Source organism: Puntigrus tetrazona, chromosome 7 (assembly GCF_018831695.1).
Source record: "Puntigrus tetrazona isolate hp1 chromosome 7, ASM1883169v1, whole genome shotgun sequence".
Taxonomy (NCBI): Eukaryota; Metazoa; Chordata; class Actinopteri; order Cypriniformes; family Cyprinidae; genus Puntigrus; species Puntigrus tetrazona.
Window position 1 is genome coordinate 14,837,295 of NC_056705.1, and position 13,426 is coordinate 14,850,720.

At 38.9% G+C, this 13,426-nt stretch overlaps 1 protein-coding gene across 1 annotated transcript in view; it reads left to right on the top strand.

The window, feature by feature from the left end:
- The window catches only part of si:ch73-211e3.1 (mastermind-like protein 2), a 61,819-nt gene that overhangs the window by 24,161 nt on the left and 24,232 nt on the right, over positions 1-13,426 (top strand). The window contains exon 2 of the mRNA XM_043244556.1: positions 11,268-12,920. Within this exon, the coding sequence (XP_043100491.1) occupies positions 11,268-12,920 (1,653 nt within the window). The remainder of the gene's footprint in view (positions 1-11,267; positions 12,921-13,426) is intronic.

Genomic DNA, 13,426 nt, shown 5'->3' on the forward strand with positions numbered 1-13,426 from the left:
TCTCGTTCTTACTCCTAAAAGTTTTTACACGGGAGTCTTAAAGGCATGGCAGACAAAAAAAAAGGTTATTAAAACCTTGATTATCATTCAAAGTAGACCTCAGGAAAAACACAAAATGATAAAAATGGGAAACAAGGCAAGTACGACTTTGGTTACCTGCTGAATATGAATGGTGGGTTGCTTGTTATTTTGGAAGAGTGTGTTCCTTTTTTCTCCAGCAGGATCAGCAGTTTCCCCTCCCTTTCCATCCTCTCTGTCTCTCTCTCTCTCTCTCTCTCTCTCTCTCTCTCTCTCTCTCTCTGCTTTCAGATTGTCTGTCATTCTTCATTCAGCCTTGTATTCATTTTGATTCTGCTCTCGCAGCTGACAAGTGTGAAATGAATACAGTATCTGTTCACTCCCTCTGTTCCTCCCTCTCTCTCTTTTTCTCCCTCTCTCTCGCACTCTCCGTCTCTCTCTCCTTTGTGTGTTTTGGAGACTAGATTCTGAAGATTTGGCGAGTTGATTCTCTCTAAGCCTTTTCTTATCTGAGGAAGACATACAAAACTGAGTATCTTTCTTTAAGTCTATTTGCTCTTTCTCTCCTGCTCAGGGGGATAAACTCTGTGTGTGTGAGTCAGAGGATGAAACGCTACTGTAGAGGCAGCGAGCGAGGGGATTGGTGGAGATTTCTGGATTACAGGGTCACGAGGTCAAAATGTCAGAGGGTTAACACTCGTACACAGGCTTTTTGCAGAGTGAAACAGCGAGGAAAAATTGATATTTTTATTTCAAGTATTGATATCTTTATGTTTACTGTACATATATGTTGTGTGCCGGTGGCGAGTGTAATTGAACCGATTATAGAAACTCAGTCTGTGTCTGGCCGCCCACAATTACATTTCAAAACACTGACTCACTAAGAATCGCTTCTGAATCTCCAGCGCTACAGCAAAAGAAACATATTTTGTCTACTGAATTTAAATTTAATTAAAAATGGCAAGCACTGCAACTGAGAGTTGGCCAGTTCATGAGTCGGTTCTTTTTAGTGAATCAAAACTTGCAGCACAACCTGTGTAGTCCGAATCTTGTGAGTCGATTCATTTTAGTGAATCAAAAGCATAGAACTGGCTCTTTAATGAATATTTCAAAAAGTTTGCATCAGTGCAGGCCAATGATTTAATTGCGATTCGTCGCATATGAAAAATAAAGGTTTATTTGTTTATTATGTGAAGACACACACATAGTGTATATTTAGAAAATGTGTTTACATGTATATACTGTATATGCATGTGTGTGTGTGTGTGTGCTTATATATACATAATAAACATACAAAACACGCATCAATATATTATGTACACAAAAACTATAATATTAATAATTAATCATTATCTAGCACTAGTTTAAATTCATACCGACACTTTCATTTAAAGCAACTTAAATTGTGTTCATTTCCATGCATTCCCTGGGAGCTGAACCCATGACCTTGGCGTTGCTAGTGCCGTGGTCTACTGTGAACAGAATCGGTCTGAAATGCCGCAATGCATGATTTATAATATTAACAGAACACCAATGAGCATTAACTAAAATATACCTAAACGAATCACACTCAAATCAAATTGAATCTGAATCTAATTGGAAAATGATTCTGATTGCTTTCCTATGTCTGTATACTGCCTGAAATTTTAGGCAGTTTTCTATAGTACGTGTTTGCAGCTGTGTTAGGTCTCATCTTCATGTGTGGTCAGTGTCGAACCCCTCAGTCTCAGGAAAAAGACAAGCATTCGAGTTTGTGTGTGTGTGTGTGTGTGTTTGTGAGAGAGAGAGAGCGTGTGTCTCGTTGCTTTGACGCAGCTGGAGTGTCCAGTGAGACTAGCAGAGCTGCTAAATTAGCCCTACCCTGCAGCTGCTCTTATATATAGCCACACACAAACACACACACACACACACTCCATCTCTCTCCTGTTTTATTAATAAAAGTGCTCGGATGGACTTTAAAACTGGCCGAGAAACACAACTGGGATCACTTTGCGCCTGGTCAAGATGACTAAAAAAATGCGGCAAAAAAATGAGTGAATGAACACTTCCTATCTGTGCGAACACAGATGTGTCTGCACGCACGCATATCCAAACAAAGACGGGCTGTCTTGCATTTCTTTTCTCTCCGTTTCCTTTTGTCTTTGTCCTGCGTTTATCTTTCGCTGTGAAAAGGCTGTGCATCTGTCTCTCTCCTCTCACTCGCTCGCTCGCTCACTCCTCACAAGTTCATTGACATTCATTGAACACAGCACAGAGCGCTCAGACCTTCCGGCACTCTGCGCTCAGAGACTGTTTGTGTGTGTGTTCATCGCTCTAGCTCTGTGATTAGGATTGTTATTCTGTATCAATAAGTGAATTAAATCGCAGTCACGCTTTCTTCAAGAAAAATAACACGTAGAACCGCTTGATTTGGTGTCAATGTGTTTGAACTGGAAAATGTTGATGTTTTAATGAGTATTTTCGTCTTGTTTTTCAACGAAACGTCTTTTTACATAATAAGATTATTTACGTAATGAACAAAACTGTGCAAGATATGAAGATTTTGAGATATTGCATTTTTTTCCAATTGTTTCACCCTTGCTTATGCTTTTATAAAGTAGTTTTAAGCTTTAATATTTTAGCATTTTTATCTTCTAATATTATTATTTTAAATCATATACAGACATTTTATTCATTTGCATGTTATTGCCATTTTTTGTAGTGTTATTCAATCCTACTTGTCAGGCGAATTAAACTACTTTTTCTTCTAAAAATGGTTTTACTAGAGCACTGGAAAATGTCAAGAAGAGATTTTCAATAAAATGAAATAGTTTTATTTATGTCTTAAGGAGTGCTGTTTACTATCAGGTGAATTTAACAATAACTATCATTTTTTAAAGAATTATTTATCAGTCTGGATCCAGACGATAGCTCTCATAACAGTAAACACTAAACGTGATTAAAACGTTCTCCTTGAATAACACGAAAACCTTTATATAAACATTGCATTTCTGGATGATAACTTGTTTTTGTCTGTCAAAAGATTTTTAATGATCAAGATGCGTTTTTGCTATTTTTTTGTTGTTTTTTTTTATATTTTATGCAATTTCCCTGATTAGGTGAATGAATCTTGTTTAGAAGGTTTTGATAATTTTACTGGAAATCACGACAAAGATGTGCATTAAAAACGACGATGTGGAGAAAGTGAGCGGAAAGTGCGTTTAGGGTATTCCCTCAGTCTGATCTCTCTGTTACTTGCTGCTCGTCATTTACCGAAATCAAAACCGGAAAAACATCCTAAAGTCGCACAAACAAACATTCGCACGTCTGTTCACACGGCTATCAGGAAAGGAAAGAAAAACAAGCAATGACTCAGAATAAAAGTGCCCCAGTTATCTAAATCTCACTCTCTCTTCCTCCTGATGAGAATTCAAAGACTTCTTCTCACACATGAGCACACTGCTGCAGCATGCTCATTTCAAGTCTGTGATATATAGACATTGACTTCTCACTGGCTGGAGTGAACGACACACGAACCCAACGAGCAGAGCGTGATTTGATTTTCAATATGACCTGCAGGCTGACTAATCGGTATCAGGGATTGTATTATTTTAAGGTGATATACAAGCGTGAGAGGGACGAAAATGTTGCTATTTGGGCCGATTAGTTCACTTGTTGGATTTTTAACTTTTTTTTGGGATGTGATCTACGTGGTTGACAGATTAAAAAATAATTACTGTTTGTCTTTCTTTGTTTTAGCTTTGATTTGCTCTTTATCTCTCTTGCTCTCTGGGGTGTTGGGGAAGGGCTCGCTCCCCGTTCTCCTAATCCTCTTTATCCTGTCTGAAACCTACCCCACCTGTCGTTACACATCTGGACACGCATTTCGTGCGTTAAGTTAACACAGTCGTGCATACTTAAAATACGTTTAAGGCATCAAGCTTATAATATATATATATCATTTGTACGGATATACATACTGCACTTATAAATGATGGATGAACAAAGCTGTTTGTGCAAAACATGGTTTGTTATGCGTCCAGGCTGCCCTATTTATATAGGCAGATTCTGCACTGTCATATACAGCTAAGATTTAAAGATATAATGTATATAGTTGGCAAATCGGGATTCCAAATGGGTAACAAATGCATGAAATGTAGGACATAATTATGATAATATGGTGTAATATTCAATCAAATAGTGAGACAGTTGCTAAATCAGTCACACTTTAGTGTTTAGATTATATCCAAGATAAATGACGGCATAGAAATTATAATCAGGTCATCTCCTTATTCAATTATCCACACAATTATTGCTTCCTAATTAAGATTTGAACAGCAACGTGGGCTTCTGTGTGATGCTAGTGGCTTTCAGATTAAAGATTTGGGCTAGTAATCTGTCGGTTAGCCGTTCATGAAGTGCACAATTTTTGGGATCCCCCATCACTAGTGTGCCCTTGGGCAAGGAACTTAACCCAGGGCTGCTCCGAAGGGAAGAATCCCTGCAGTAAATGTGCTGTTAGGTACAAAAATGCCTGCATAAATGACAATAGTAAGATGGGATTTTAAAGTATTTGATTTTAGAAATGTACTTTGGGAATGCATGAGTTCATATACACTCATGTTCTGCTGCTAATTTTGTAGTTACACTACTGTTTTTAAACATTTTACTAACTCGCTGCGACTAAATATTTCTCTTTCAAATAAAAGCTGTTCTGTGGAACTTGCCATTCTTGAAAACGATGTAACAGTTTCCGCAAAGGTACTAAACGGCACAACTGCTTTTAACAATAATAATTTAGCTTGGGTTCATCTCTTTAATTTAGGAATTTAGCTTGAGCGCAAAATGAGCATATTAGGCTGTTTTCTGAAGAATCATGCGACACTGAAAGCTTTCACAAGCTTTTCACATTTTTCATTTCAATAATGCTTCGCAGCATTACGGTTTTTGCTGTGCATGAATCGTTCAAAAATCTTATTGACCCCAAACATTTGAATGGTACCGTATATATTTCATTGCAGTTATTCTCTTTCTGCGTTTCTATAGAATGTAAGAAGTCTCATCACAGGAGGGTTTGAGGATTAAAATACAAAAACGGGTGCAGTGCACCAATATCTGAGATTTAATATTTCCAATATAGAACTAGAAATACATTCTACATTGAGCAAGTCTCTGTTTAAAAGACTTGCGAGAAAGGTTCCATTTTTCTTTGTTTAGATGAATTACTAATCAAGCCATAATATATTTCCAGCTTCATGTGGACTGCTTTTCATGGTCTGTTGATGCTGGCTGGTTTTACTGATTAGTCGATGATAGTATATCCGCTGCTGTATAGCTCAGGCAATAGGCTACGGCCTTGCAACACCATTAGCACAAGTCTCTTTATAATGCGTATATAAATGAACGTCATTTTTTTACACTACATTAACAAAAATATAAAAAAAAAAATTCTTAGCCAACATTTATGTAACTAGACAGGTCCCGTCTGAACAAATGCTTATCTGCAAGGTCATCCTGTTTGTGAGATGAGCGTTTGTGCTCGTGCCGCAAAAGACAAGAGTTTGAGGCAGAAAGCATCACCAGAGCCGAGCAGAAGACACCGACACACACATACTCACGGCGCACGCTCACACTAACGCAGTGGCGCATGGCTGCCGGGCTATTCTTTGTTTATTAGCATATCTAGATGACAGTGGCATCGCAGAGGCAGCGGTAATTAAGGGCACAACAATGGAAACAGTAATGATGATTGGCATACCATTACATGCCACAGGGAAGGAGGGAGGGAGAGAGGAAAAGAGAAAAAGAGTGCACTGGGAAAAGAGATAAATGAAGAAAGCTTGCTCTTTTAATCTCAGCAGGGCTACTACCTCGGTGTGCATGTGGGTTTGTGCGTGGGTGTGCACGTGTGTGTTTGCTCTCTTGTTCGCCTGTGTGTAAATATGCGCCAGCTCGTTTACTTTTGCTGGGAAGTCGCTTGTTTTCCTTTCCCCTCCCTGTCACACAAGCACACTGATTTCTTTGAGATGGCTTATTCAAGAAAGGAGGGGGGGGGTTTTCACCCCGTCTCACCTCTCCTAGCTTTTACTGCTTTAAAACACTCTATCCTCTAAGTGTCTCATCACATTTCATGCTAAAAGTGTACTTTTGCTCCCTGAGCATTTGTGACTTTTACATTTCACACTAGCGCCGTTTTGCGCTTAAAGGGAAAGTTTGTACCCAATGAAAATGACTGAAATGTTATTTGTAGAACTTACCTTAACGTTGTTCTAAACCTGTACGACTTTCTTTTTTCAACTAACTGAATGTTTGAAGAATATCCTGATTCGTTTTTTCTACACTACTGTTAAAAAGTTTTTCTTTAGTAGTTTTATTCAGCAAGAATGCATTAAATTAATCAAGCGTCGTAAAGGCATTCATAAAATCTTCAAATTGAAATATTCAAATTTTTATTCAGCAAATAATCTTGAAAAATAAATGTATCATTGGCCTTAAAAATATTAAGCATAATCTTTTTTTCATTTAATAATAATAATAATAATAATAATAATAATAATAATAATAATAAATGTTTCTTAATCACCAAATCAGCATGTTAAAAATACTTTTAGGATATATAAAATATAAATAAATACTATAAATATATCTATATATTTTTAAAATATTATTGTAATAATATTTTACAATATTACTGATTTTAATGTGAATGAGAACTGAGGCTAAAGGCTACAAAATCACAAAAAATACCAAAGTTTTCAAAAAAAAAAAAAAAAGTTCATTCATTCCAAGTCATGTGATAGCAACTATGAAAGGAACAGACTGAACTTTGTCTGTTCAAACTGAAGAACCAAATTTACCAATTCATATCAGAGTTACCTGAACTGGATCAAATGACAGATGATCAATTGAAAATATCTCAAAAGAACAAACTGGAGATTGTTCTCTTGTGAAGTTATTAATGTGCCAAGGACACCAATTGAATAACAACATTTTATATGAATAACATCTTTAATGCCAGTCTGTTTCGTACGATATTAGGATTTAAATATAGCATATAAGTTGTAGGGGCTATTTTCATGATGCTTTTATTTGTGCTTTTTTGACCTTTTAGAACCCGGCAGCACCGATCCTCATTAACTTTCATTATTTTGAAAATAGAGTGGCCAAGATATTAATCAAAAACTCGCCTTTTGTGTTCCACGGAGGAAAGAAAGTTGACTAGACAATGACATTTTGGGGTTTAATTGTCCCACAGGGATCAGTAAAGTACCTCTATCTCAGCACCTCTTTGAGGGTGTTTGTCTTCGTGAGTGTATGAGAGGTAGACTATGTGTTTTCCGGCACACACACACACATTAGGCGTGTTTATGTTGGTCTATGAGACGAAACTCTGTTTATATGCGCAAAAAGTGTCTCCAGACCCCTCCCATTCTGTTTCTCTTGGCACAGACCCTCCCTCTGCCCTACTCTGTATCGCTATCTTTCTTTCTCTCACACACGCACTCCTCATCCTGTTTCTGTGTTCTCTAACAAGAGGGACTGTCCTTAATTACCCTCTTTGTACAGTGAAATGTGCGAGTAGAAGTAGCTTACTTCAAAATCTTCCTCTTAATCATTACTCAGATAACCTTCTGCTCTCCACAAGCCAAAAGTGAGTATATTTTGGCTCTTCTGAGCTGAGTTGAATTAATGTTTTTCTAATTAGTCACTGCACATTCAGTGATAATGGTACAGTGAACATTACTTAAATTATTTAGAACTTTGGTAGTCTGTGAAGTCCCGTTAGTTGATTAACGGCGGTGGTTGAAGTTAAACGAACTTTTTATGAATAGTCATTTTGAATTACTGAGTGAGTCATTTAAGATAATAACGTGTCAAAGATTCCATCACTTTGTCTTGGCATCTGTGAAGAGTCCAAAAGCTTCTGAATCATTGATTCGTTTCAGATGACTGCACAGACAGGGACACATTGGTTGAATAATCAGCCGTTGCAGAGGTGGATCGATAGCAGCCGTCATGGAAAGCTGTGTGTGTGGACATGACAGCCAGGTCCAGACCAAGAGGATTGAAGGATGAAGAAACAAATATAATAGCCTAGAAAGAGCTGATAAAAACCCTACGCAGACCTGATATTTACGATGGAGAACAAATGATTTGAACACACAAAAGCAGAAATTTTAAATAGTTAGATTACAAGACATGAGTACATTTTACTGCTGATCAGTACTAATTTCACATAGGTTTTTTTAGAGATAACTTACAAATGAGATTTGTAATATATAATATTTGTAATATTTGTAATATATTGTATGTAAGTTATCTCTCCTGATCATATGTATATATATTACTGCTGTACACACAGTTGATTGTGATAATCGCATACAATTTTTTTATATATATTATATATTTGTTTACAGTGTATATTTATGTATATATTAAATAGTCACACATACAGTATATGTAAATATATATAATATATACATATATAAACATAACATATTCTTTAATATATATCTGTATGTGTTTGCATTTATATATACATAATAAAAGGTACGTAATATACCATATTTTTTATTTTGGATGTGTTTAATGTTTGACAGCATATATATATATATATATATATATATATATATATATATATATATATATATATATATATATATATATATATATATATATATATATATATATACATATATAATACATAAAATGCATTAATCTGACTACACTGGTTGATCTATATGTTATTGATTCACCCCAACAAATAACTCTAATGCACTGCTTTTTGTAGTGAACCAAACTGAATTAATTATTTTAAATTACCACATACACATGTAGGTTCTGTGGTGGCGTGGCTATGCCACTGAATAAGTAACGCTGGGAACTCTTTTAGAATGTTTTAGTAGAGTGTGCATTACAGGTGCTAGTACTGCTAACAGAACTGAATATCATTCATGCATCCAGTGTCAATCATGTCAACCACTAAACAAACTACTATGCATTTTTGTAGTTTTTGTTGGTTTTGTTGATTAAGGTAGTATTTTATTGATCATTTTTAGTATTGGTGATAGTGGCTGCAATGTTGTTACTACAATGTTGGTCTAATTGACACTTTGGTCTCTGGTATTATTTTATGCTTTTTATTTTAATCTTAATACCCACTAAATTCATCAACCCAGTTATTGAAAACTACCATTACACACACACTCAGACTGCACTAATTTACTGATCCCCTCTCATCACGGTACCATTCAGTTTGTTTAGCATCCTGCATGTGTGTGTGTGTGTGTGTGTGTGTCTGTCTGTCTGTGTGTATGTGTGTATTCAGTGCAGCTTTAATGAGAATCAGAACAATGCAATCAGATGTATGCCTTACCAACCATAATTATGAGGAATATGCACAGCAGTGTGGATGATAGGTCTGCTGCCTCTCTCTCTCTCTCTCTCTCTCTCCCTCTCTTGCCAGCGATCTTTGCTGACAGATGGTTGTGTCAGTCATAATGGGACAAATCCGATCGCTACCGAATGAAAGGCGTCCCTCCAGCAGAGAGAGAGAGAGAGAGAGAGAGAGAGAGAGAGAGACAGTCGATGTGTCTGTATTGATGTGTTTACTCAGGGTGAAATTGGCATCCATTAGAGAGAGAATTGTGTGTGTGTGTGTGTGTGTGTGTGTCAGTGAGAATACAGGCTCTAAAATGAAGGCTGCATTAATTCATATTCTGTTACACATGCACAGACACTCTTCCTTTTCGTCACGTGTTCACACTGTCTCTTTTTCAAACACAGACACACACACACACACACACACACACATGCACGGCAGGGTGGACTGCGCAGACAGCTTGGCGATGCCGGGGAAGGTGTGTCTCCAGAGTTCCATTGTTCTAGTCAGAGAGGAATCTATGTGGAAAACCTCCTAGATAAAAAGGGGGTGGGGAATGGGGGGATGAAGGAAGAGAAAGGAGGAAAGAGTGCTTTTGTAGGAAGTGGACTAGCAGTGTCCACAAGCCAGCTTCTTGGGAAGGGGGTGTGAGGTGTAGTGTTTATATATTCCTGTATTGTATCTAGGCGGATACAATGTAGGGAGCTGTCAAGAATGTTTTCTCTATATGATATGTACAAGGCAATATTCTGTAATGGTTTTCCCAATGGCTTTTACAAGTCTGAGAAAGAGCTTAAAAATGGATAATGGTGTCAGGATCCTCATAAAATAGAGAGAATGCAGAAGAAGAAACAAGAATGAAAAAATACTGCACATTCTTCTGCAGCTGGAATGTTACAGTAAATTATTCATCCCGTCAAGAATCCATTTCTTTGGAGGTCTCTCTTCATTCGTCTCTCTATCTTTGTCTTTCTCAATTTTTCTATAAGGTTAAAAGTGCCACGGAACACACAGGACTCAAATCCACCAAGACACTGTCTTTCCAGCCATCTCCCCTCTCTCTCTCTCTCTTTCTTACTCTCTGTATTTTGGTGCTTCTCTTTTGGGAGTCCACCAGTCTTTTAAACGATAAAGAAAAAGGTTTAAAAAATGTGTTGTTCTCATGATCTGAAACTGTTAATATCTGATTTTTCTGGTTTGTTTTGTAAGACCAAAATGAACACTCGTAATTTAAGTTTACTAGCATTCTGTTTTAAGTTTCATTCAGTGCTTTGCTTTGATAATAGGAGCTCCTTGGAGGCCACACATAAAAAATACCCAGGAAATGTCTTTTATATTATGTGATTTGCAAGTTTGCAAACATCTTCATTCTGAATGTGAATGAGGCTCTTTTGATTGGCAGCTCTTTAGTCTTAATCCGCTAAGAGGGCTCTCCAGAAGGCTAGAATTGGGGAGGATGGGGTAAGAGAGAAGGCGTTCAGGGTGCTGACCCATGCATTAATGGAAACGGTCTGCTGAATGATCCCACTTTTGGCACCATTGGACAACAGCTGGGCCCTTGGAAGGCTCAGACCCAAAAAAGCCCATTTTGGAAACAGGCATTCATACTGGTAGTGTTTGAAAGATAGAGCCTTGAGATCCCTACAGACCATTTGTGGACAGTAACAGACCAGTTAGCTTGTGGCAACAATCAATTTGTTGCCAAAAAACTGAATATATAGTTGATAAATGTGAATGTCCAGATTTGAATGTAAATGATGTTGCATAATATTAAACAATTCTGGTTAGCAAACTTCTGTGGGTTTTTTTTTTTTTGAAGGTCACCATTCTGTTTTTCTTGAAGCAACTTGCTGTGATAACAAGGCTATATCTCTCTGTTTCTCTGCAGCTGCCAGGATCCCTGAAGAGGAAATTGACTGGGGCCGTCGAGAGTTCTGCATCACTAAACGGGGTCTCTGACACGTCTATGACCCAGGGAGGTGGCAAACGACTATGTCTGGAAGATGTCACCCTGGCCATGGGCCCCAGCTACCCTCAGCCTCCATTCCCTTCTGGGATGGGCAACCAGGGGGGTGTTCTGGAAGCTAATCGACTGAACAGCAACAGTAACAATTTGGGCTCTCCATATTCTGTACCCCCAAATGCTAGTCCTGGATCAACACCAGGCACTGGGGGAGGCTCAGGGGGCTTGACAAATAACTTTAACCCAAATGGGAGTTCGGCCACACCTTCAGTGGAACAAGAACTGCAGGAGATTTTGGATGAACTTACAAAGAACCCTGATCCCTCTTTACCAGAGCTTGACATTGAGAAGATCTTAGGAAAAGAAAGTGATGACCAGGCAAGTGCAGCTGGAGGTTTTGTCCACCCAGAAGGTAATGGCACCCCCAAAAGATCTCCACCAAGACAGTCGCACCTGGAGGCCCACCTTACTCAGTCCCCTGGTTTCTCTCAAGCTGGGTCCCCTCAGGTGGGCCCAAGTCCTGCTGGGGCACCATACACTCTACCACATCCTTCCAAACCAGTACCGTCTCCACTCTCAGCATCACCCCTTTCCTCCTCCTCTTCACAAGGGCAAAATCAAGCACGGTCACCCATGCTTTCTGCCGCCCTATCAAGCCGGCCCGGATCCAACTGGCATGAAGTGTCCCGGGCTCAACAGCTTCAGCAGATGGCATCGAATAGTAAGCATCATTCTAACAACAGTGCGGGTCCTCCACCTGCACAGTCGGGGTTGTCTGGATTGGGCCAGCAGAGTACTTCTTGGGCTGGTCCCTCTCCACCGTACCGACCAGGGGATAAACTGCCTAACTCATCACCTCATCAGCAGCCTTTCAGTCCAGCAGGAAATATTCAGAGCCCCCAGAGTTCTATAATCTCTAGCATGGCTCCGGCCCCATCCACTGGACCTTCACCGCCCTACAGGCCAGAAAAGCTGGCCAGCCCAGCAATTGCTCAGCCCCCTTTCAGCCCCCAGAACAGCATTCTGTCTGGAAATGCCCCACCAGGAGTTTCCGGCACTGCAATCCAAGGTTCTCAGGCAAGTTATCTTCCTGGTGTTGCCCCAACATCAAACAACACTCGACCATCACCTCCTTACCGGCCAGATAAACATCCCAGTCCAGCTGGGCAATGCCAACCAGGAACACAACCTCCAACACAAGGACATCTTTTCAACTCTCAAAATAATCAAGCACCTGCAATGTCTAGTCAGCTGTTCAAGGCTATCACATCCAACCAGCCACCCAGTAGCCTCAAGCTCCTAATGCAGGCGCAGGGAAAACCCTCACAGCTGCAACTAAACAAGACCACCACAGGTGGTATGGGTCCAGAACCATACTCTTTCAACAACACCAAGCCGTTACGACATTTTGACCCCGATCCCTCTGTGGCCAAGCTTGGTCCCCTGGCTGTGGGAGGATACCGTAATGCTAGCATGCAACCCACAACGCCCACCTCAGCCACAGGACATGGGCATCTTCTGCCACAGCGCATGCAAAGAGGGATGCCTGCTGGTGCTATCGTGCCTCACTGCAGAGATGTGAGTACTGTTTTTTGCTTGTTAAAATTGTACGTAAAATGTCACATTGCGAAACATATTTTCACAAAGTCAGACAGCTAGTATAAAACTCACCTTTTGATATGAGTTTAATGATTTTCATTAAGTTCAAGAGTAGTGGTTTCTAAGTTGACGTCTAACTCAATGTGTTTAGCGACTTTATCACTTTAGGTGGCACTTTACTTTAAAAGGGTTAGTTTACCCAAAACTAAAAAATCTGGCATTTAATTACTCAACTCCATGCCATTCCAAGATCTTTGTTCATCTTTAGAACACCAATTAAGATATTTTTGATGAAATCTGGGTTCTTTCTGAACTTGTATTAACAACAAAACAGACATGGTCAAGGTTCAGAAAGGTAGTATAGTCTATACGACAAAGTAACACTTTATATTGATAGTCCACTTTAGACATGCTACTAACAGTAAGTAAATTTGCAACTACATATCATTAGAGTATTAGTAGACTGCTTAATGTTTTTTAATGCT